At 31.3% G+C, this 25,027-nt stretch overlaps 1 protein-coding gene across 3 annotated transcripts in view; it reads right to left on the bottom strand.

Moving 5' to 3' along the window:
• The window catches only part of USP6NL (USP6 N-terminal like), a 183,436-nt gene that overhangs the window by 139,740 nt on the left and 18,669 nt on the right, over nt 1–25,027 (bottom strand). For all 3 annotated transcript variants that reach the window (XM_074268663.1, XM_074268665.1, XM_074268666.1), the window contains exon 2: nt 22,853–22,939. In XM_074268663.1, the coding sequence (XP_074124764.1) occupies nt 22,853–22,856 (4 nt within the window). In that variant the 5' untranslated portion in view covers nt 22,857–22,939. The remainder of the gene's footprint in view (nt 1–22,852; nt 22,940–25,027) is intronic.

Genomic DNA, 25,027 nt, shown 5'->3' with positions numbered 1-25,027 from the left:
AAAGATTTCTCCCTTGTCATATCATTCGTTTTATCATTTCCTAACTGATACAAGTATTCCCCATCTCTCTTGCCCTGTAAGCTTCTTAACAACAAAAGTCCTATTTTTTCAAGTTGTTGTACCCATTACTGTACACATAGCTTGCCCTCAATAAATATACATTTATCTATAAGCCATTGTGGATTAGCCGTAAGACTAAAACCTAGGAATTCAAATAGGAAGAATGAAACAAGTCCTACTCTTAAATATTTTTACAATGGGAAAAACAAGTACATCTGTAAATATATAAAGAATAAATATAATGCAAATAACTATATTAAAAGTGGTTAAATACAAGGAAATTTGGGAAACACACTAGCAAAAAGGAACGATCCAGAAAAGATTCTTTTTAAAAAAGCATTTGTATATTCTGGTCCAAATTCCCTCTTCCTGGTACCCGCTTCCTCACCCACTGAAAGAAAAGAAATATGAAACCTGATACACACACACACACACACACACACACACACACACACACACACATACACACACACACATACAGTCAAGCAAAATATAATTCCTCTTTAGCTAGGTTCCAAAAAAAGAAAAAAAAAAAAAAAAGGCAAGAAGAAAGAAAAAGGAATTTTACTTTAAGCAAAAGTTATCTATTTGGTGGAAGAGAATAATATTTTATAATTCAGGGGTTCTCAAACTACAGCTGCTTGGGACATTTATGCAGCCCTTATGCGGCCCGCCAGTTATGGCAAATGGGGTGAGGGGCGGAGATAGACTGTGAGGTTTTATTTTTACTATAGTCCGGCTCCCCAACAGTCTGAGGGACAGTGAATTGGCCCCCTATTTTAAAAGTTTGAGGACGACTGTTTTATATCAAAAGTTCTTTAGAGCTATGGTAAATCACTGTATTTATAAGAATGATTAAATCTTTATTAGTTGATTTCCCTTACAATATTGCTATTATATGTAGATTGCTCTCCTGTTTCTGTTCACTTCATTTTGTATCACCTCATTAAGTCATCCCAATTTTTTCTGAAACCATTCCCTTCTGTAAAGGTCTAGAACTGAGCAGATGCACTTAATGTAAGATAACCTAGCACTTAAGACTAATTACCAATTGGACAATTCTCTATTAATATATGCTTAGAGGATGACCCTACTCAACTCTGTGCTGGCTAGATCTGTGGGTGTAGACAAAGAAGGGGAAGAGAAATCAGAGGGTGGAGTAGGACAAGCAGGATCATCCTTTGGCGGTGGAAAGAGAGAAAGGAGGTATGTAGATTCCTATATCTAATCCCCTGATGACGACCACAGAAGACCAAGAATAAAGACTTTTGCTTCTCTTGATTCCGGCTGATTCTAAGATATCCAGGGTACTAATACGGTCACAACACCCTTCCAACACATTTACATTACATAATTTGTTCAGTCATTCTTCAGTTAATAGATATCTTTGTTTGCAATTTTTTGCTACCAAAAGTGACCTGCTATGTATATTTTTATGCAGATGAGTTCTTTTCTTTTTCTATCTATCTCCTTGGGTTATAGCTCTAACAGTGTTACTGTTTTGTAAAAGTTTTATAGCCCTTTGAACATAGTTCGAAACTGTCCTCAAGAATGGTTGGAGTAGATCTGCATTTCTCTAATAATGACTTGGACAATTTTTTTCATTTCTTCCTGTTAAAAACTGCCTTGCAGATCCTTTGACCATTTATCAATTAGGTAATGATTCCTATTTTTATAAATTTGGCTTACTTCATGTTTAGAAAAACTGTATATAAACAAAACTAATGCAGATAAGATCAGAAGGAAAGCAATAAACTGGGAAACCATTTTTACATTCAAAGGTTCTGATAAAGACCTTATTTCTAAAACATAGAGAGAAATGACTCAAATTTATAAGAATTCAAGCCATTCTCCAATTGATAAATGGTTGAAGGATGTTAGGTTCTTACTAAGTGCTAAGTCAGTACTTAACAATTCTCTAGTTCACACACAATTTTCAGTTGAAGACATTGAAACTATTTCTAGTTATATGAAAAGTTGCTTCAAATCATTTATTGATCGAAATGCAAATTAAGACAACTCTGTGATACCACTACACACCTCTCAGATTGGCAAAGATGACAGGAAAAGATAATGATTAATGTTAGAGGGGATGCGGGAAAACTGGGACACTGAGACATTGTTGGTGGAACTGTAACGAATCTAACCATTCTGGAGAGCAATTTGGAACTATGCTCAACAAACAAACAAACAAAAAAAAAAAAAAAAAAATATATATATATATATATATATATATATATATATATACATTTTATGTTTTGTAAATAAAAAGCTTTAATAAAATTTTTTAAAAATTGCACATGTACTTGCTAAGGAAGAAAGTGTGGAAGAAGGGAGGGGGAAATTTTTGGAATATAAGGTTTTGCAAGGGTGAATGTTGAAAACTATCTTTGCATGTATTTTTAAAATAAAAGCTCTTTTAAAAAAAAATTTTTAAAGAATGTGAGTTACTTGTGAAGAAGGATCATTCCATCTATTGCATTTGTATTCCCCAGTCAAGCACAAGGTAAATATTTAATAAATGCTGTTGATTGAATGATTTTAAAAATTTTGGCTTACTTCTCTATGCATTAGAGAAATGAGACCTTTCTCAGAGAAGTTTGGCTGCATTTTTTTTTGGTACAAAATTTAATGTAATCAAAATTATCCATTTTACCACCTATGAACCTCAATGTCTTTTCCATGATCAAGAATTCTTCCTCTCTCCTTAGATCTAACAGGTTAATTTTTTTCCTTCCTTTCCAAAATTTGCGTACAATATCATCCCTTATGGTTAAATCATTTATTTTGAGTTTATTAGTATATAGTTCTAAATATTAATTTATGACTAGTTTCTGCAAACAGTTTAAAATTCACTTTTTTTGTCAAATAGTGAGTTTTTGCTTAAAAGCTGGACAAAATCTTTGGACTTCTCAAATACTAATCTGCTCAAATACTCATTTCCTTTTCTACATAATATGTAAGATGGTCCATTGATCAACTATTATGTTCATAGCCAGTAACAAATGAGTTTTGGTAATTTTTGCTTAAGATCCCATACTATTATCATTTTTTCTATATATCATTTTTTTTCACTTAATTTTCTTGATGTTATTTACCATTTGTACCTTTAAATGAAATGTTACCATTTTTCTTGTTCTACACAGTACTTCTTTAGTAGTTGGTATGGTTTTGAATAAGTGAATTTAAGTTGTATTGTCATTTTTACTCTATTGGCTCAGCCTATCCATAAATAATTAATAATTTTTTGTGTGTGAGGAGTGTTTTTTTACTGTGTTCAAATAATTCCTGTGTTTCTTTTGGTTGACATGTTCCCAAGTATTTCATGCTTGTATAAGTACTTTTAAGAGGAACTTGTCTCTATTTATGCTGGGGTTTATTGATAATATACAGAAATGTTAATGATTTGTATGGGTTTATTTTATATTCAACTGCTTTATTAATGTTATTGTTTTGATTATTTTTTAATCTGAATCTGTAAGGTTCTCTTAGCATATTATCAAAAATATCACCAAACAGTAATCATTTCATTCCCTCATTACTTAAGCATATATCTTTAATTTCTTTTTTTTTTACATTCTACAGCTAACGTTTTTAGTATAATATTAAACAAGAATGGTGAAAATGAACATCCTTTCTTTACCCCTAATCTTATTTATTTCCATTATAAATATTTTCTTAATATGAAATAAATATTATAATTTTAAGAAAAGCTCTTTTAGTTTCTACTTCTAATAATTTTAATAGGAATGAGTGTTGTCTTTTGTCAAAAAGCTTTTTCTGCATCTACTGACATAATTTGTGACTTTTGTTGTTATTGCTGTGGATATGGTCAATTGTACTTATAATTTTCCAAATACTGAACCAGTCCTGCATTACAGGGATAAATCTAACCTAGTCATATATCTATTTGATCATTGTGCTATATTTCTATAATCTCCTTAGTAGTATTTTAAACTTTTGCATCAATATTTGTCAAGGGAAATGATCTATAGTATCTTTCTCTGATTGGTTTAGCTATCAAAATTATATTCGAATCATAGAAGAAATTTAATAACTCCTCTTTTTACCTGTTTTTTCCAATTTTACATAATATTGGAATTGTTCTTTAAATGTTTGGTAGAATTCACTTGTAGATCTAATTTGTCCTAAGTTTGAGGATGGGGGGTTTTGTTTTTTGTTTATAGAGCTCCTTCATTTATGGCTTCTAAAAAGTCATATTCTAAGTTTGCACTATTTCCTCTTCTGTTAATCTGGACAATTTACATTTTGCAAATATTCATCTATTTTATTGAGGTTGTTAGTATTATTGTTAGAAAGGTGAGCAAAATAGCTGCAAATATGGTTTTAATTGCATCTTCATTATTTTCTTCACTATTTTTTCTTTTTTCTCTTTTTTTTTTTTCAAATTAGCTAATGATTTATCTATTTTTTTTCTTCACAAAATCAGCTCCTAACTTTATTAGGCTAAATGTTTTTTTACTTTCAATTTCAATGATTTTCAGGATTTCTATTTTAATGTTTAGACATCTTTTTTTTTTTTTTAGTTGTCTTTTAATTGCATGGCCAATTCACTCCTCTGCTCTTTTTCACTTTTACTGATGTGAGCATTTAGAGATGAAATTTTCCTTTAAGTACTGCTTTGGCTGCATCCCACAATTTTGGTTTAGTATTTAATTTTGTCATTCTTGCCAATGAAATTGTTGGTTGTTTCTATGATTTTTTTCTTTGACCCACTCATCCTTTAGAACTGGATTATTTGGTTTCCCTTTAATTTTCAATCTATGTTTGAAAGGCCTTTGATTAAATGTAATATTCATTGCCTTGTGATCTTACAATGATATAGTCAATATTTATGCTTTTCTACATTTGTTTGTAAGCTTTTTATGACCTAATGCAATTTTTGACAACTAAAAACCAGGTATATATTTCTTTTGTATTTCCATTCAATATTCTCCAGAATCTCTCATATCTAACTTTTCTAAAATTCTATTCATCTCCTTAAATTTTTTTCTTGGCTATTTTATGGGTACATGTATTTAAGTCTGAGAGGGATACATTGAGGTCACCTACTTTGTATAGGTTTACTTTTTTCCTCCTGTAACTCATTTGACTTTTCCTTTAAAAATTTGAATGCTAAGACTTCTGGTTCATATATGTTTAAAATTGATATTAATGTATTATCTATGTTATCTTTCAGCAAAATGTAGTTTCCCTGCCTGTTGCTTTTAATTTGATAATTTTGCTTTTGTTTTATGTGAGATTATGATTGCTACCACTACCCTTATAACTTCAAATGAAACTTAATATTTTATGTGCAAAGCCTTTATTTTTACTCTGTGTGTCTTGCTGGTTCAAAGGCATCTCTTGTAAGCAATATATTGATGAATTCTGGTTTTTAATTTAGTCTGATATCTTCTTCTGTTTTATGAGTAAGTTCACCCCATTGATTATGATTTTTTACTATGTAATTCTTTCTCTTCTATTCTCTTCTATTTATTCTTCCCCCCCTCTATTTTTTTTTTCCCCACTCCCCTCATCAAAAGAGCAGGTAGGTGGCTCAGTGGAGAGATTAAGCTAAATCAGAAGATATTTTCCCAAATTCAAATTTGGCTTCAGATCTTTACTAGTTGTATAATCCTGAGCAAGTCATTTAATCCTGTTTGCCTCAGTTCGAGGCAGCTGGAGAAGGAAATGGCAAATCGCTCCAATATTTTTGCCAAGAAAACCACAAATGGGGGTCACAAAAAAGTCCATCCCCCCATCTATCTTCTCTCTTATCACCACTTCCATTCTCTTAGCCCCTTCTCTTATTTACCTATTAATTAACATGAATTTCCATATCCAACTTTTTTATTTGTGTTTATGTGTATTCCCTCTTAGAAACAGTTCAGATAAGAGTGAGGTTCAAGCATTGCTCACTTCCTCACACCTATTCCCCTTCCTCCCTTATTGTAAAATTTTTCCTTATATGTCTCTTTTTGTGACATAATTTTCTTCAACTTTCCTCTTTGTTCCCCTTTCCATTCTTTTATATCCACTCTTTTATGTCCTTTAAACAGAATCCTTCTGATTGCCCTAATAATGATAAAATTCTTAACAGTTACCTATATCATCTTTCCATGAGAATATGAACAATTTAATCCTATGCTTCTCTTGAGTCTCTTCAATGTCAAATTTTCTACTCAAACCTAGTATTTTTGGCCAGAATCTGATCTATTTTATTACATGCTGGGTAGGATTTTCTTAACTGTAATCCTAGCTCTTTTACCTCCCAAAATATTTTATTCCAAGCCTTCTGCAAGTTTACAATTAGTAGCTACTAAATCTTTTGTCATCCTTACTGTGATTAAATGATACTGAATTTTTTTTCTCACTGCTTGCAATATTTTCTTCTTAACCTGAAGGCTTTGGAATTTGTCTATAACATTCCTGGAGTTCTTATTTTGAAATCTCTTTCAGAAGCAATCAGTGGATTCTTTTAATTTCAACTCTGCCCTCTAGCTCTAAAATATATGGCAGTTTTCCCTTATATTTTCCAGAAATGTGAAGTAAGCTCTTTTAAAAAAAAAATCATGGTTCTCAGGCAGTCCAATTATTCTTAATGTTTTATTTACCAAGTCAATTCTTTTTCCTATGAGATATTTCAAATTTTCTTCTACTTTTCCTATTAATTTCACACTATTTGTGTCTTGATGTCTCAGAATTATATTTTTCATCTGACCAATTCTAATTTTTAAGGACTTTTTTTTTTCTCAGTAAAATTGTATATCTCTTTTTGCCATTTGGCCAATTTTGATTTTTAAGGAATTATCTTCTTTAGTATTTATCATCCTTAATCTGCTAATTATCTTTTCACAATTTACTTGCATAGCTTTAATTTCTTTTTCAAATTTTTCCTTTATTGCTCTCAATTGATTTATAAAATCATTTTTTGATCTTTTTAAAAGATCTCTTTAGTTCTTCTAGAAACTTTTGTTAGGCTTGTTTCCAATTTGCTTTTTTATTTAAAACACTAGTTTTTTTTTTTTTTTTTTTTTTTTTTTTTAATCATTGTCTTATTTTGAATTTGTGTCTTGAGGATCCGCATCCCCAAAGTAACTTTTTATTGTCAGGTTCTTTTTGTTTGTTCATTTTTCCAGACTATTTCTTCTTTATACTTTTACATTAGAGATGGTCTCTGCTACTTCTATGACTGGCCTGAGTATGAAGTTTTAATGTCCTGCTGCTTTCAAAATCAAGTTTAAGGACCAGTGGTCTTTTAGTACATCCAAAGTAGTATGATCTAGTGTAAAGTCTGAGAACTACTTTGCTGGTCTCTGCTCTAGCTGTCACTCAGATATGGACCTGCTCTATGGGTGATGTCCCTGACTACAATCTCTCCTCTCCACCCTGGAATTGGATAATAGGTAATGGAATTGATAAATTGTAACCAATCACATACCTGGTGCTAGCAGAAGGCTTTTCTTCCCTCCCTCCTCCTCCTCCCCCAATTTCTTTCTTATCCAGTTTTCAGTCTCCTTGCCATCTCTGGGTGATGGGTCCTTTGAGTGCTGCCACAATTGCTACTACTGTTCCCCTTCCAAAACCCACAATCCATGCTGCTTCTGCAGTTCCCATCAGCCTAGCTCCCACCCCAGGGCAAAGGTCTCTCTTTAGGTCTTCCTCAGTTCCCTGGTCTAGACAAATGATTCACTGTGACTTTTGTTGGTTATCTCAGAATTCAGTTTAACATGCTTTTAAAGTTATTTAGAAAGGCATATTGGAAAAGGTCAGATAAAAAGCTCCCTTCACTTAGCCATCTTGGCTCTACTCCACAAAAGTTTCCTTTAGAAGGCAGTGCTAAGGTGCACTTTGAAGGAACAACAGTAGGCAGAATTGAGAAGGAAGTACATTCCAAGGGATAGGGCATGGTCAATGCAAAGCCACCATAGAGATGGATTGTCATATGTGAGGAACTGAGAAGAAACCTGTTTAGCTGGATTTCAGGAAAGGTGGCAAAATAAAATGAGGTTTGGCCCAAATTAAAGAGAACTTTCAAAACTAATCAAAGAAGTTACATTTTATCCTTTACACATTAAGAAACAATGGAATTTATTAAGTAGGGGAACAATCAGTGAGATCTTTATTTTATAAAAAACTTTACAGAAGTATGACTAGAACTTAATTTGATAAAACATTAGATGTTTTCTTAAAGAGATTCAGTACTTATCTATCTTACTACTTAGTTTATGGGTAGTGAGGGCAAAGGGTAAGTGGAACCTCTGACTTCAACAGTATAGAGAACTGATGAGAAAGATGAGAAAACTCCTTCTGTCAATATTAGGTGCTGGCAACTTGTCTGAAAATTAGAATATTAGTTACCTAGCACACTGAGAGGTTAAGAGTCATGCCCAGGATCTACAGGTAGACATCTTTTTTTTTTTTTTTTTTTTTTTTGGCAAAGCAACTGGAGTTAAGTGACTTGCCCAAAGTCACACAGCTACTGACTATTCAGTGTCTAATGAACTTTAACTCAGGCCCTCCTCAGGCCCCTCCAGGGCCAGAACTCTATCCACAATGCCATATAGCTGCCCCAGGTTGCTGAGATCAGCTCTTTATCTGCTATATCACCCTATCTCTCAAGAGTACTCTAATAAAACTATATAAACTCTAGCTATAAAGAGCTTACAGATGGCTTTCATGATCAATGTAGCTCAGCTAGAGCTCAAGCTTAACAAAGCAGCTTGAAGATCATCAAAGATTTATGCAAAAAGTAATGTTTTGCAACCATAATACAGATATTTTGGGAGATTTGCATATGGCCTTATTTTCAAATTCAAGAACTCATATCAAAAATGGTATTCGGGAGATCAGAGATCAAAGTACTTCTTAACAATTCAATAGAAAAAAAAAATTCAAGATGTCAATAAAAACTATTTTCAAAATTGAAATTTCTTACTGCCAATTTTGATCACCATCCCTAAAATTTTATAATCTGGGTTTATAATTATAATCTCATAGAGCAAGTGAATTAAATATAACATTCTAGCAAAGTCATATTTTTCAAGTATATACATATATATTTACATACAAACACATGTATGTATATACAACAATATTTTATTAAGAATACACACACACATATATAGAGAGAGAGAGAGAAAGAAAGAGAGAGAGAGAGAAAGAAAGAGAGAGAGAAAGAGAGAGAGAAAGAAAGAGAGAGAGAGAGAGAGAGAGAGAAAGAGAGAGAGAGAGAGAGAGAGAGAGAGAGAGAGAGAGAGAGAGAGAGAGAGAGAGAGAGAGAGAGAGAGAGAGAGAAAGAGAGAACACACCTTTAGTAATGAAAGGGAATCTATTCTAGAGTTTTCCACCAGGGAAATGTGCAAAAATTATGGCACCAATTATAAGGAAGGTGACTAACAGATCTCTCTCCAAAATGTAAAGTAGGTAATTGCTTATTTTTAGAATCCTCCTACTTCTTTTCTTTTGAATACGAAAAATCTACTATCAAAATCTCTACCTCACAGCATTAGCCTTACTCTTCTCAACCCACCCAAGTATACAATTAACTATCTGGGTTAAGATGCCATCACATTCATAATATATGATTAGAGTGAATTACACTATCATAGAAAAGAAAGGGCATAATCTTTTCAAATAGTATTTACATGCTGAAAGAGTTATGTATATAATGGGTAAAAATGGGTGGGGAGATATTTTTGAGAAAACCTACTCTAAGACAAGTTTAGCCTTCCAAGGATTATAATAAAAGGTTCATAGTATCATAGTTTAAATATATCATTTTACAAATGATGAAACGAAGATGGATATATTTAAGTAACTTTGCCACAATCAAATATACAGTAGTGATTAAGTGGTAAACTGAACCCAGGTCTTCTCTCTCCATATCTGGTCTTCCTTTTATACAACACTTAGCAGAGTGAAGCCACTCCTCTGTCTCCCCATAGACCTCTTCTTCCTCTCTCCTCATCTCACAATTTCATAAGATCAGATTCTTTAGTATCTCCTCCTTTACTACAGTTTCTGATGAAAAGCTGACCTGTTTGTTTGCTTAAGTCAACCCCTTAATATAAATATATATTTATTTATGTCTTTGATACCAACCTTTCCCATTTTTCTGCTTTCCCCATGTTCCCTTTCTTTTTCTCTAATCTTTAATTTCTCACTGTCCCATGATTGCTTTCCAGATATCTACAAACTTCCCAAGTCTTCCCCATTCCTAAAGAAAAAACCTCATAAGACCACACCTTTTTTGCTAACTATCATTCTCTATTTTTCCCCCACTTTTCAGCTCAAGTTTTTCTCACTGTCAGTTCTAATTCTGGTGGTTCTGAATCCCCATTTAAATCCCATTTTCTATAACCCACTATTCCCTTATGGTCATCTCTCTCAACCCAGCTCCACAAAAGATTCACACTAAAGCAAATCATTCCTTCTACCACACTCTTTTGAATACCTGTTCCATAGATTAAAAACAAACCAATATTGTTGTCTGGGGAGGGGGGTAAAAGAAAGGGAGGGGAAAAAATTTGGAATACAAGGTTTTGCAAGGATGAATACTGAAAACTATCTTTGTATATATTTTGAAAATAAAAAGTTATTAAAAAAAACTTTTAAGAAATTCCCAAGTACCATATTAAAATAATGTCCTAGTTCTCCTTTCAAAATAAATAAACAAAAAAACAATATTTAACTTTAGAACTTTTCCTTTTTTGGGTCTCCCTTTTTTTTTTTTTTTTTTTTGCACTTAAGACCTGGTTTCCTCCTGAAGATTCTCTGGCCACCCTTTCTAGAACTTATATTCATATTCTCTCTCATTCTTGGGGGAGTTGAACCCCAGGTCATTTATAACTCAACCAAAATTCTAGTGGATAATGTCAACTACTCTCCAGAGAGAATGCATATAAATAAGTGCATGCAAAGAAGTGATGTCAATTCTATTCAATTTTCTAACTCATCCTAGTATCTTTTCAGTGTTCTAGACAAGAAACTATCACAAATCAGGAACATGCCTCAGTTTTAATCCTAATTCTTCCTATTTTGAATTTATTTCCATCTATGTGCAGTTGTGTTAAACTTGTGAAAATGAGTAAGAAGAAAACAGTTGGAATATTTCTTTTTTTTCCAAGTAAGATAACATCAGGATCAAAAGGAAAAAATATATATCTTTAACAGATCTATTAAGAAAAACCTTTTTCATGTGTATATATAATGAATTGATCTTACAATTTCATTTTCACACAAGGCTATATTTACATATAATTATACTTACTTCAAAATTTAATTCAGCTCTCCAAAAAACCTTAGTATTGTCAAGACATTCTTGACTATAGTCAGTTTGGCAATGTGTATATTTTGGAGAATAAAAGGAAATGAACTGTAGTACATTTTATAGTTAACATAAGCTATCTTCCAGACATGCTACTAGAAGAGAGAATAATAACAATACTAATAGTAACTATAATAATAGTAGTAAAGAGCATTTACATAATTGTTTTAGGTTTGCAAAGCACATTACATGTTAATTAGTTTGATCTTTACAACTTTCTGAGGTAATTACTATTATTATCCACATTTTCAGATGAAAAGACTGAAACTGTGAGAAGAAGGTGAGTTAAACCAGAATCACATAACTAAAGCAGTATATGAGGCAGGATTTTAACTCAGGTCTTCCTAACTCCAAATCCTGCAATCTATTCACTAAACCACCTAGATAATCTCATGGGAACATGGCACAAAGGATATTCATCCAAATAAAATATGTAAGCTGAAATCTAATGGCATTTTAAAAAATCTATATTTATTTTGATTTTAAATTAGTTCTTCAAAGGAAAAATTTTAAGAACAATCAATGGCCCATAAGAACTTGCAATATATCATATTTAAGTAAAATTCAAAGACAGATGAATTGATTTTTACATTTCCTATTTTCATTAATAGTCTAAATTAAACTTTTTGTTGTAATTAAACTCAGTGCTTTGCAGTTATAAAACTTTAGAAGCCTAATTTTTTAAAAAAAATCTCATGTGCTCCATAAATCTTTAAAACTTAATGAGAATTAGAATCTCAATATATTCTTTTGTTCCATTTTTAGCTAAAGAACATTTATCGGGCCAAAAAAAAAAAAATTAGTGCCAGGATATGAGAAAGAACTAGCCTTTTCAATGCATTCTTATTTAAGATCAGAAAATTAGTTGTGACTATTTTTTAGTTGTGACTATATATTATAAATATAGTTTCGAGAAAGAAAACAAAAAATTATATCATACTTAAATATTTAATATCCTGAAGATTTTCGAGTTCATGTTAACTCCATTAGAAATGAGATTGCTGATGGGGGAAACTCATTAAATTGAACCAGACCTCTCCTTCAATCCCCATTCCCCAAATCTTACAAAGCAAAAAGGCATCAAGATTTTGACAGAATGAGGAATCATCTAACCCTAATTCCTCTTCAACAAAGACCTAGAAAATGAACTATATACAACTCTGATATTAAAGTTTAAAAAAAAAAAGTCATAGTCATTTTTCCAATCCAGAGTGGCTGAAGGAGAGAAACAGAGAGAAGACATATAGACACTGGAGAGGCATTCTGGCCAAGAGAATATAAGATGGTAGAAAGTATTCCAGCAGTTGGGAATTAGGCTAAAACCTTGAAAGAGTGCCAAAACAGGAAAACCATGGCAGAAAGAGATCTCAGGGGATGTCTGAACAAGAAAGGACATGATGTAGAATTTCAGATGCCATCTGGAAAATATACCATTCATTAATCAGTTTTACATCTTAGATCTAAATTGGAAAGTGATGATCTCAAGCTTAGGCTGTGGCTGTATACCAAGCATCATTCCAGGAATTGAAAGGTAACTGGGTGGCCCTCAGCTCTGGAGTACCAAAAAAATCAAAACCAAAAACCAAAACCAAAACCAAAAAAAGCTGGCAGTTCACATGAATCTATAGAGACTATTAGTAGGTTCTCAGTAGGCAAGTCCAACAACAGTCAACTAAAACTCCCAACCAGAAATAAGCCCATACACCCAAACTTGGGTAAGGAACTTGCAGGACTCAGACTAGGATGGCAGTGAAAAAATTTCCCCATAACCTTGAGGGGCACTAAAAATGTACAGGATCCTAGCCAAAGTTTTGAAAATAGCAAAAGGATGGATGCAAGAGATCAGAAGCTCAAGTCAAAAATCTCAAACATACACACAATGAGAAGTGTGCAAAGCCTCAGTACTGATATGAAGTGTAAAATCCAGAAGCAAGCTGGAAAAATGAACAAAGTATTTAACCATAAAAACAAAAAACAAAAAAAACAGAAAAATAGAAAAACTTGAAAAATCTACAAGCAAAGCCTCAAAGAAAAGTTCAATTTAAATAAAAGTCCTGGAAAAAAAGAATTCTTGGAAAAGCTACAAAAAAGCTTTATAATGAGCTAGAAATTACTTTTAAAACCAAATGAATAGTAAATAAAAGAGAAGAAAACAAAAAGGAACCAAGGAAGAAAGGTATAGTTTGAGAAAAAGAGAATTATGTAACTTAATTACCAAAAAAAAAAAAAAAAAACCTCTTTGAAAACCAGAATCAAACAAATGAAAGCGAATGACTCTATGAAATATCAAGATATAAGAAAATAATGTCAAAAGACTGAAAAAAAAAAGAAATTGAGAAAAATCTATCATAGGAAAAACAAATGATCTCTAAAACAAATCTATGACAGATAATTTAAGAATCATAGGAATACCGGAAAACTAAGAACAAAAGGAAGGACACACATACATCCTATTTCAAAAACATTGTCCAGATATCTTACCAGAGGGTAAAGTAAAAAAGCAAAAGAATCTACAATTCTTTTTTTTTAAAGAAAGAAAGAAAAAGAAAATTCAAAAGAATAATACAACCAAAATCTAGCACCCAGATTAATGAAAAAATACTGATAGTCAAAAATAAAGAATTCAAGTGCTGAAGTATCATAATCTAGATTAGACAAATTCAACCACTAATAAGTAGTAGAGAGCTTGGAATATGCTATTGAAGAGAGCAAAAGTTCCAGGTTTACAACCAAAAATACCCCCCCCCAAAATCTAAGTATAATCCTACAGGGATGAGAGAAATTAGAGGATTGCTGATGAAAACACCAGAACTGAATAGAAAATGTAAGAGCTATAAAAAAGGTAAAAATGAGTGAGAAATCATTGGGGACTAAACAAGACTAAACTATTTACTTTCTTTATGTAGAAAGATATAGAACTTAATTTATAAGTCAGAACTTAATCATTATAAGTCATGGGAAAAATTTAATTTGCAGAGGGCCTAGATGAGGCTCCATTTTGTTGGGAAGATCTCAAAAAGAAGAAAGGAATGAGAGAGGAATAGGAATGCGTAAGGATAGAGGAGGAAAGGAGAAGAAAAAAATTTGAAAAATTATCTCATTATTCAAGGTATATAAAAAGATGACAATGAAGTGAAGTAGATGACACTTGAATGTCATATTCACCTGAGCTGGTTGAAAGAGAAAAATATATACAAAAACACAGGTACAGAAAAACTAAATAGGAAGGTAAGGATTAAAGGGAAAATGGGGGAATAAGAAGAACATTATAATAAATAAGAAAGTAGAAGCAATATAAACTTTTTAAAAGGACAAGAGAAAAAGAAAAGGATAAATAGAAAATAATGGGATGGTGGAAAATACAGATGGTAATCATAACTATAAATGGAATAAACTCATAGCAAAATGGAATTAGAAACCAAAATCCAACATGTCATTTACAAGACACAAACAGAATAAAAAGAGAATTTTAAGAGGTGTTAAAAAACAGAATTTATTACAATTTCATTGAAATTAAGAAGTCAGGAATAGGAATTATTCTCTAATAAGTGATCAATTATACCACTGCTAAGACTTATACCCAAAAATGATTACAGAAATAGGAAAAGAAAGAAAAGAAAATTAAAGAAACAGGAGGAAAAAGCAAAAAACAAACCCATAATTAAAATAGCTAAGTAAAGAAATTACATTTTACTAAAAATTATAATAAACAATGACAATATCTATACTGAACTTATGTGCACCATGATATCTGAATTCTTAAAAGCAAGTTAAAGGAAGAACTAAAATAGAGCCACTTTAATTTACCCATCTCAACCCTAGATTTAGTGAATCAAAAAATAAGAATGAAAATAAGGATATGCATAGAATTTTAGAAAAGTTAGATATGAGAGAGATTTCTGGAGAATACTGAATGGGAATAGAAAGGAATGCAGAATATCTATGTCTCCATTATTCATGACACGTGCAAATTGATTGTATTAAGGGATAAAAATCTCCTAAATACAGAAAAGTAGAAATATTCTAATCACAATGCAATAAAAGTTACATTCAATAGAATTATTTGTTTTGAAGCTAACTTTGAAAATTAGCCGGAACTTATATAACTTAATATGAAAGAATGGATGAGTTCAAGAACAAATTATAGAAATAAAAAATTTCCTTAGATAATGTCAACAATGAGACATCATAATTTATAGGATGTAGTCAAAGCAGCAATTAAAGGAAAATTTGTATTTCTAAACAATCTCTTCAGTAAAAGTAGGATCAGATCAATAAAGTGGACATCTAATTTTTTTAAAACCTAGAAAATCAACAAATGTTGAAACCTGAACTAAATACCAAAACAGAAACCTTAAAATCAATTGAAATAACCCTACCTTAGAAATAATTGAATAAGTTTAAATGAACTCCCAAGTTAAAAAAGACAATGATTTACAAATGAAGCCAAATATTTAAAGAACAATTAATTCCAATACTACAGAAACATTGAAAAAAATGTGTAAAGTGATCCTCTTGAAATCCTTCCATAAAAAACTTAATAATCTGTGTATATGTATATACATAGATTTACATGTGCATACATGTGTATGTATATGTATGTGTGTATATATGTGCACACACAATTTAAAATTTTTAAATCATCTTTAAGTGTCCTTCATCACAATCCAAAACAGAAACTCTACAGAAGCAATCTCACTTGCTAACATCAGGTATGACTAAAATCACTCTTAAGATTATCCAATAATCTAAGAAAATCTTTAAAATGTGTCCCTATTCATTTAGATCATTATTTGGACCTTATTTACCTATTTGTAGCAAGGTAAAGGAGGTAGAAAAAAATGCTAAAAGGAACTTCTAAAAGATATTCTTCTGTTTCCAGGTAGGTACTAACCATTTCAGAAAAGTGGGAATCTATCTATCCTTTTATCTAAATAGAAGACAGCAGTTATTCTGAGTGTTTTAGGTATAAAGTAAATTTCATCAGTTTCATTAGATAATTGGAGGGGGAAATCAGTGAAAAAAAGTAATCAATTTTAGAAAACTAAAACTTACTGTTTTTATTAAAATTTAAAAATACTAATAAAAACCAGAGAAGCACACTGTTATTTTAATAATCAGACAACATAATTTAAATATATCTTTAGGTGAAATATAAGAAACTTTATATAAAAAGTAGTTCATATAATAAAAGTCATAAATGATAAAAAAAAAAAAACTTTACTATGTTTTGTTCTGTTAAATTTCTGGATTATTAATAAGAGGGCCTAAGAATTTCATCTATTTTAGATGTTTCCTTTTTAAAAGTATAATACTTTGATCACCAAATCAAGTTTTGATCCTTAAGTTTCAGCACCTTAAGTAACTGTGTTACTGGCAGTCGTAGCTAAAAAGGATACAATGATATAGTATCAGGTCGATGTCTACTGTCAAAAGGCCAGTCCAATCTTAAAACTATGGGAAGAGAGCCACATTCTGAAGATCCCAAAATCCTCCTTCTTAAGAATGGGAAAAATGCTATCTGGGACATGGGTCCATGCAGGCCCCCAGGAAAAACAAATCATTAATGATTCCTTGTGAAGTTGTTGAAGGTCTTTAGTGGAATGCCTTGTGGCCAATAAAGGATATGTATAATATTTCTGCTTTTTTGCATATATTTTTGAGATAGTTATTTCCCAATAGGTAGCCAATTATATATCACTGATAGACACACCCCAAAATGATCAGAGAAATAAGAAAATGGATAAAAAATGAAATTAGCAAAACAGGAGAATAATTTCTACAATAATGATAAAACTGTAATGAAAGAAACAAAATTCAAAGTTTTAAGAACTATTAACATATATACCAGAGGATCAGTGATTAAACATATTATCCATCTTCTAAGAGAGAATAGATTTTATACATAAAGACATCTGTCTATATAACCAATGAAAAAATTCCAGTTTTATTGACTATGCATGTTTATTACACAGAAATGTGTTTTTCTTCCTTTTTTCCCCATGCAATATAGATAAGGGCAAAAAGGGAGAGGGGAGAATTTAATTAATTTTTTTTAAATAAAGAGGTTCAGAAGATGCTAAAGATGTCAAACACTACACAAGCTTCCAGATGAGATCACTGTATTATTTGCTTTGCCTATTTTATTTAGTTACAAAAAACTTTTCACAGAGTAGGGGTAATCTGCAAATGTATAGAAAGACAAAACAATAAAACTGTTTTTTAAAAGATCACAAAGACTGAAAAATGTGTAGTACTTTTCTGTTCCCATTCAGTAACTGCCAAAGAGCTATCACATCTAATTCACAAGTTTTTATGAGAATTTTCTATAGTTACATTCAGGTCTTTAACTTCTTATAAATTTTGTTAAATTTAACTAAATCGGAGGCAACTAGGTGGTGCAATAGACAGAGCACCAGCCCTGAAGTCAAGAGGACCTGAGTTCAAATGTGGCCTGATACTTAAGACTTCTTAGTTGTGTGATTCTGAGCAAATCACTTAACCCCAACTGCCCTAGCAAATAGATAGATAGATAGATAGATAGATAGATAGATAGATAGATAGATAGATAGATAGATAGATAGAGCCAAAAAAAAAAGGATAAATAAATTTAACTAGATCCAAAGTATTGCATTACAGTCCCCAGCAATTATAATTTTACTGTCTATATCTCCTACCATTAAATTGCATTGATGTTATACTATTTGGTATTCCTATACCTATTTTCAATATCTATGATGCCCCTGTCTGTTTCTCTTTCTGTTTTTCTTTTTCTTCCCCCTCTATTTCCTTTAGCCCTCTATTCTATATACCTTAGAACTTCTGAGCTTTATGAGATCAACCAGCTACAATCTCATGATTATTATTCTTGTTTTCTGAGTCTATACTAAGCAAAATAGATTTTACTCTAACTCCTTACTTTATTATTAACTTTTATGATTCATACATACTTCTTTATAAACATACTGTTGAGTTCTGATTTTCTAATCCATTGTATTATTCTCTTTTCAATTTTAAGTGAGTTTATTCCATTCATGTTTACAATTAAGACTATTGTGTATTTATCCTCTTATATTTTGGCCTCTCAATTCCATCTCTTAAATCCCACTCCACTTATCCTGTTTCTCTTTATAGAAGAGGATAAGCTGGTGAGAAAGAGTGCATTGTAAAATACTAAAGATTTCTAAATAAAATGATCTGTCTTGTACTACTCTTCATTTTTTTTTTTGCCTTTGCCCCCAATAACATGTTTTTTATTTTCTTTCTCTTTATTCCTATCTTCATGATCTACTATTTTAAGTTATTATGATTAGTCTCTCATCCATGTCTAAAAGGCATCTGGAGATGCAAGATTGAGATCAGCATAGAGGTTCAGGGGTACGACAGGTAGTTCAAGAATCTTCAGCAAAGAGATGGTAATTAAGTCCAGGGGAGCTGATGAAATTACCAAGTAATGTAATATAGAAGGAAAAAAGAAGAGGGACCAAAACAGAACCTTGTAGAACACCTACAGTTAGAGAGCATAATCTGGATGTGGATCTAGCAAAGAAGATTTATATCATACATTATACATATATATATATATATATATATATATATATATATATATATATATATATATATATATATATATATATATATATATATATATATATATATATCACTAAATCATAGAGCCCCATTGAAATACTCAAATATATTTACCTTTCTAGTTTTTTTCCCCTTAACTCTTGTTTTATTTTCAATATCTTTCCTGAGGGCTTATATTTTCATTAATACCTCAAAGTTTTTATTCCAAATAAGGTCCATTTCTTTCTCTCACAAGATTATACATAACAACAAAAATATTATAAAGCAAAGATTATATATAACATCAAAAATATTATAAAGCACATCATAAATGATGATACTTAATAATCACAAACAATCCTGGGAGATAGGTGGTATTATTATCCCAATTTTATAAATCTATGATACCAGATTTGGATTCACATCTTCCTATTTTCAGGTTCAGTATTCTATCTGTTGTGCCTCTTATTGGCCTAGTACCTAATGTATAAGAGTAAGATATTCTTGGTGATAAGCTTTATTGTTTCCTTTTTAGAAAAGTGTGTTCCAAGATCTCCCCTTTTTATTGCTATAGCTACTAACTATAACATATCCAACAAGTGGTCATTAGTCTTTTTTTTGATGACCTTTGGTGTAAGAGAACACAAATCTTCCAAAATAGTCTATGACACTTCAGAATTTTGTTCAGTTGTATTCCAATCACCAAATTTGTAATTGTAATTGTAATCCAATGACCAAATTTGGGGTTTTCTTGGCAAAGATACAAGAAGGGTTTATTATTTCCTTCTTCATTTTACAGATGAGGAAACTCAGTGATTTGCCTGGGGTTATACAGCTAGTAAACCGGAGGCCAGACTTAAATTTAGGAAGATGATGAGTCTTCCAGATGCCAAGTCTTGTATTCTATCCATTCTACCAACTAATTGCTCATTTTGGAATAGTTCTAATTTTGAGTTTGTCCTAACATCACTATTTACTTTATAATTTTGACCTATTGTTTCTATGTCAGCCCTCTCTAATCTATAAGAACAAATACTAACTCATCTAGCACATCACATCCTTACACATACTTTAAAATATCTATTATCTTTTCAACTTTCTCTTTTCTAATATGAACTTTCCCAATTTCTTCAACATAGCCTTACGTAATCACATGAACTTAAGACTTTTCACCATCTTAAATGTCCTTCTCCAGATATCCTCCAGTTTAGCAATTTTTATGGATTTTTTTAACCTAATACTCTAAACATAATATCCCAGATGTAGTCTTTTATGCAGAATACAAGAGAAATGTTGGTTTCCAAGTTCTACACACAATATTATTCCTTCTGCAAACATCAAAAAAAAAATCTATAATAAGTTTCATATTTTATTTTAGTCCTAACTTCAAGGGAACAATTCTAAAAATTTTTCAATAAAATTTGGATTTTGTTAAATAAAATTTTTCAATAAAAAATTCATGGTTTAAGATTTGAAGCAAAAAAGAAAAAAAAATGGCAATTCTTGATCAAAGCTTGAACAAAAGCCTTGAATTTGAATCTTGACTCTTTTGCTTGGTGATACTTATATCACCTTGGGCAAGGTACTTAATATCTCAGAGCTTCAATTTATTCATTGCAAAAAAGAAGAAACTGGAATAAATAACTTTTAAACTCCCTTCCAGTTCTATATTTGTGCTCCTTCACACTCCATATAAAACTTAAGACTTCAGAAAAGACAGAAAAAAAAAGAAGTGACAAAGGAAACAATATTTCTCCTTCCTCCTGAAAACAAAACACCAAATTAAATTACTTTTTTAAATTCTGAAGACAAAAAAAAATAAGGAAGCTTTAGGGTACTTCTGGAAGTAAGGTAGTGCTATAACTTTAATAGTAATTCTATACTTCTGGGAAACAAAACAACTACACAATATTTCATCATATATGTTCACAACATCAAATTCTCTTTATGCAAAATGTTTCTTTTTATTCAATCAAAAAAATGATATGACACAGATGTCTACAGACTGTAGAAAATATTGTATCTCATAATCACTTGTAGGAACTGTGAATTTATTGGCTATAGTGGAGCTACCCAAGTGGCACTGGCCATTTAGGCAACACAGCTCTTTCTTTCTTTTCTTCTTTCTTTCCTATTCCCCCTTTATGCCCCCTACTTCCTTTCCCTTTCCTCTGTCCAAACACCTGTACCTGATGGTACTCTCTTCAAAGGAAGGTAAATTTTGATCCCTGAAAATTTCCAAGATATCTTGGAATTTAGTGGTTAGATTTCTTTCTTAAGGACCATGCCTTCCACTCAAATCACTTGGGTCTTATTGATAGGCCAATAACAAGTCCCAGATCAAGGCCCAATTGGTAACTGTTAGGACTCAAATTGGTTCAAAATGAATACAAATATTAACTGTTTCTGTTTTGGCCATCTTTACTGTACTGCAATTAAAAGGGCTTTCTCCTAACTCTATCTGAGTGATGGCCTAGTTTAACTGATACAAGAGCTGGCCAGTAAGCTCTGGGTTCAAGCCCTGCCTCTGCTATATATTGACTACTTTCTATCCCCTGCTGAATATCTAAGAATCTCCCTTATTAGAGAAAACTTCCTCACCTGAGAAAGTTCCCTATATGAATGAAGTAACAGGTCCAGACTCTACCATAATCTGATATTTAAATTCACCTGCTTGTCAACCTTCTCAAATAACTTTGCCTTGTTTTGCCAACAAAAAGTTCTTAGTAACAATGTTATTCTAGTCATTAAAGGTTTCATAACATTCAAGGGCTTCATTAAGAATAAGGCCTGTGTTTCTAAGCTCTCAAATTCCTCACTAAAACAACAAGAACTATCAATCCTAAAGACAGCAAATCATAATACATTAGAGAACACAAAAAACAAACTAAATTTTAAAGTACTTTTAACATAAAACTCAATGATGGAATGTTGGTTTTACACTGTTTTGGTTATTTACTAATATAAGATTATTTACATGTCATTTTTAAAACCACATATTTAAGCTATGGCTGGTGTCCTGCTTTAAAGTCTACAACTAGTAGACATTATTCCAAAACAAGAAGTTAAATTTCAAAAATAGAAAAAAGCAAAATGGATTTTTAAAACTTCTAATTGGTGTGCACATATTAAGTATCTATGCACACATGTATATTCTACGTCACTATTTTCCCCAAAGACTAGAATCCTAATAAATAAAGAAAATTTCATCAAGACCTAATCACATCTAAACAACAGGTTTTTAAAATTCTGGTCAGTTCTGAAGTGTAATACATGATTAAAAAAAAAACCAAAAACTCCACAAGATTTAGATGAAAATATCACTTCCCATGTCTCAAAAAAAAGCAGGAAGTTATCACTATCAACATGTATTGTTGTTTATATAATTTCAACAAAATATTACTCTTACTCAAAGTTAATACTGTGTTGTAACATTAATTTTGTATTTTACCTTGATTATATTTAATAAGAAATATTTGATGAAAGTGGTAACTCACATCCATTTTTCCCTACATATTTTTCACCAAAAATCATTTCTAATAGTTAAGAGAAATATTTAATAATAAAGGATTATTATAATCTATATAGCTGATGAATTAAATTTTCATCACCTTTATAAATATAAATTTCTCAAAATATATTAACCAAATATATTTTAGATATACTTTTAACAGTTCACTATCTAGAAAGGCATCAATCCACATCAATCCATCTTAGCTACAAATAAATCCAATTTGCAAATATATAGAAATTATATTAGAGTATAATACAATGGTCTAACTATTTAAGACAAATTTCCTGCTGTATCACTGCAACTTAAAATTTAGGAAAGCTATAACAGTAGAGATTCTACTGAGATATTAAAAAAAAAAAAGAAAGAACTGTACTTACTCATGACTGTAATTATCTCTTTATATCATTCAAGTCATGTATTAAACTAAGATCTTCTGTCCAAAATTTCTCAGAGGAATACATGTCCTAAAAAAAGAAGAGAAAATAGTAACGTTACTTTCAAAACTCCAAAGTTATAATTTTTTCAAGTTTTTCTACCATTACTTTAGTACTTTAAAAATGATATAGGGAAAGCTCTACTAATGCAGATCAAATTTCTCCAATGCCTTAGTACACTACACATTTTCTGTGTATGAAAAAAGTCATCACTTAATGGCAAACTCAACAAACTTAGTTAAGCTGGCCTTCAGTTAGTAGATTCATGGTCCATCAAATTCCTTCTGCTCAAAACCTTAACAGGCTGGGAGGATCTGACAGAATTTGATTTCTACTGCCAAAGTCTTCAAGAATCCAGTTAGAGGCGGCTAAGTGGCGCAGTGGACAGAGCCCTAGCCCTGAAGTCAGGAGTACCTGAGTACAAATGTGATCTCAGATACTTAACAATTCCTAGCTGTGTGACCCTGGACAAGTCACTTAACTCCAAATGCCTTAGGGGGAAAAAAAAGAATCCAGTGTTATTTCCACCTCAAGATGAGGCAATGGAGAAATATTTTAATCAAAGTTCCTAAAATTCAAAGGGTTGAAAAAATAAGTTCATTTCAAAAACTAACTTCTATTTCTAAAGGAACATTCCCCTTCATATTTTAAAGGAAAAATATGAGTTAACTTTTTTTTTTAGCTCCTTAATACCAAAAATACAAATGTTTTCCTTTTCCTTTTCCTATAAAAATTAAAATGATATTGGCCATTATATACAAGAAAACAACCAAACTAAAGTTTAGTATCTCTGATTTTTAATTCTTCTTCCTACTCAATCCCAAAATAAGGAAAGCACATAAAGAAAACACTCCTTCTAAAGTAAATGTGAAACATTATATTTACTGAATCCACTTTGATTTGATAGAGGGTATTTTTATTGGAAAAGAAAAAATCTAAGATAACTTAAAATTTAGGATAAATATAACTTTCAATATATTTCAAAGATTAGAGATTATATAAACTAAATAGAACATTCAACTGACATTATTGATATTACATAATTATTAATACTCTAATTCATAGTGATACATTTTCATTAAGTTAAATAACAGTCCAATTATTTTTGACTATTCTATTTTCTTAGATTCCAAATATTATATTCTAAAGAAAAAATCTGATTAGGGAGGAAGTTCATGGCAATTTTTTTATATTTTTAAATATAGTTTACGTACATATATTTTCAAAGTCCTCCATGAATTAATAAGTACTTGGTAATATATTTTGTACCACTTTTCTACAATAAATCTTCCATGTTAAGTTCCTGCTTCTCTTATTTCCCAGCTTAATTTATATATATTTATATACCAAAATGTGTGTGTGTATGTATGTATGTGTGTTCAGCCTTCCTTTGTATAACTCAGATAAGACTAAAGTTCATATAAATGCCCACATTCCCACTGCTTCATGTGTATCTGGTACCCTTCAGCTGCATCCATTATTTCCTCTATCCTCATGTATTCCTCTTTTTTACTTTTTCTTCTTCTTCTTCTTTTTTTTTTTAAGCATTCTCAGAACAAAACCAATCCACCCTCTTGGTCTTTGTTTTTCTTATTTAACTCCCTCAATATCCTTTGAAAAAGGCTCTAGAGAGCTGGCCAAAGAGATTAGGAACTAGCTGAAATCAAAGAGACTAGAAGTAGGCTCTTGCAGAAAATGGCATTTGAGATGCATCTTGAAAGAACACAAGAAATCTGCTTCACCACTATCCCCTTACCCTGACAAGAACCACTAGGTTACCTCTCTCTACCCCTTGCAAAGCCAGACCTTTCCACTTCACAGCCTGTAAAACTGGGCCATTTACTACTCAAACTCTGGAGTTCTGCCTAGCCCACTTCCTACCTCTGTATTCAGCTACTTTCAAGTCTAAATCATATTTAAGCACATAATAGCTAATCACCATAGTTCTAGAATCTAGTCTACTACCTAATTACCCATATTTATAACTTCAATTTGCAGGATCCTACCACAACTCCAGACTTCTTACTTACACAAGACCAACTGCCCACCCGTATGTGCCAAAATGTTTGTGGCAGCTCTTTTTGTAGTGCCTAGAAACTGGAAAATGAATGGATGTCC

The sequence above is a fragment of the Sminthopsis crassicaudata genome, chromosome 5 (genome assembly GCF_048593235.1).
Source record: "Sminthopsis crassicaudata isolate SCR6 chromosome 5, ASM4859323v1, whole genome shotgun sequence".
Classification (NCBI taxonomy): Eukaryota; Metazoa; Chordata; class Mammalia; order Dasyuromorphia; family Dasyuridae; genus Sminthopsis; species Sminthopsis crassicaudata.
Note: the sequence above shows the minus strand (reverse complement) of the source record. Positions and strands in the feature narration are given on the sequence as shown.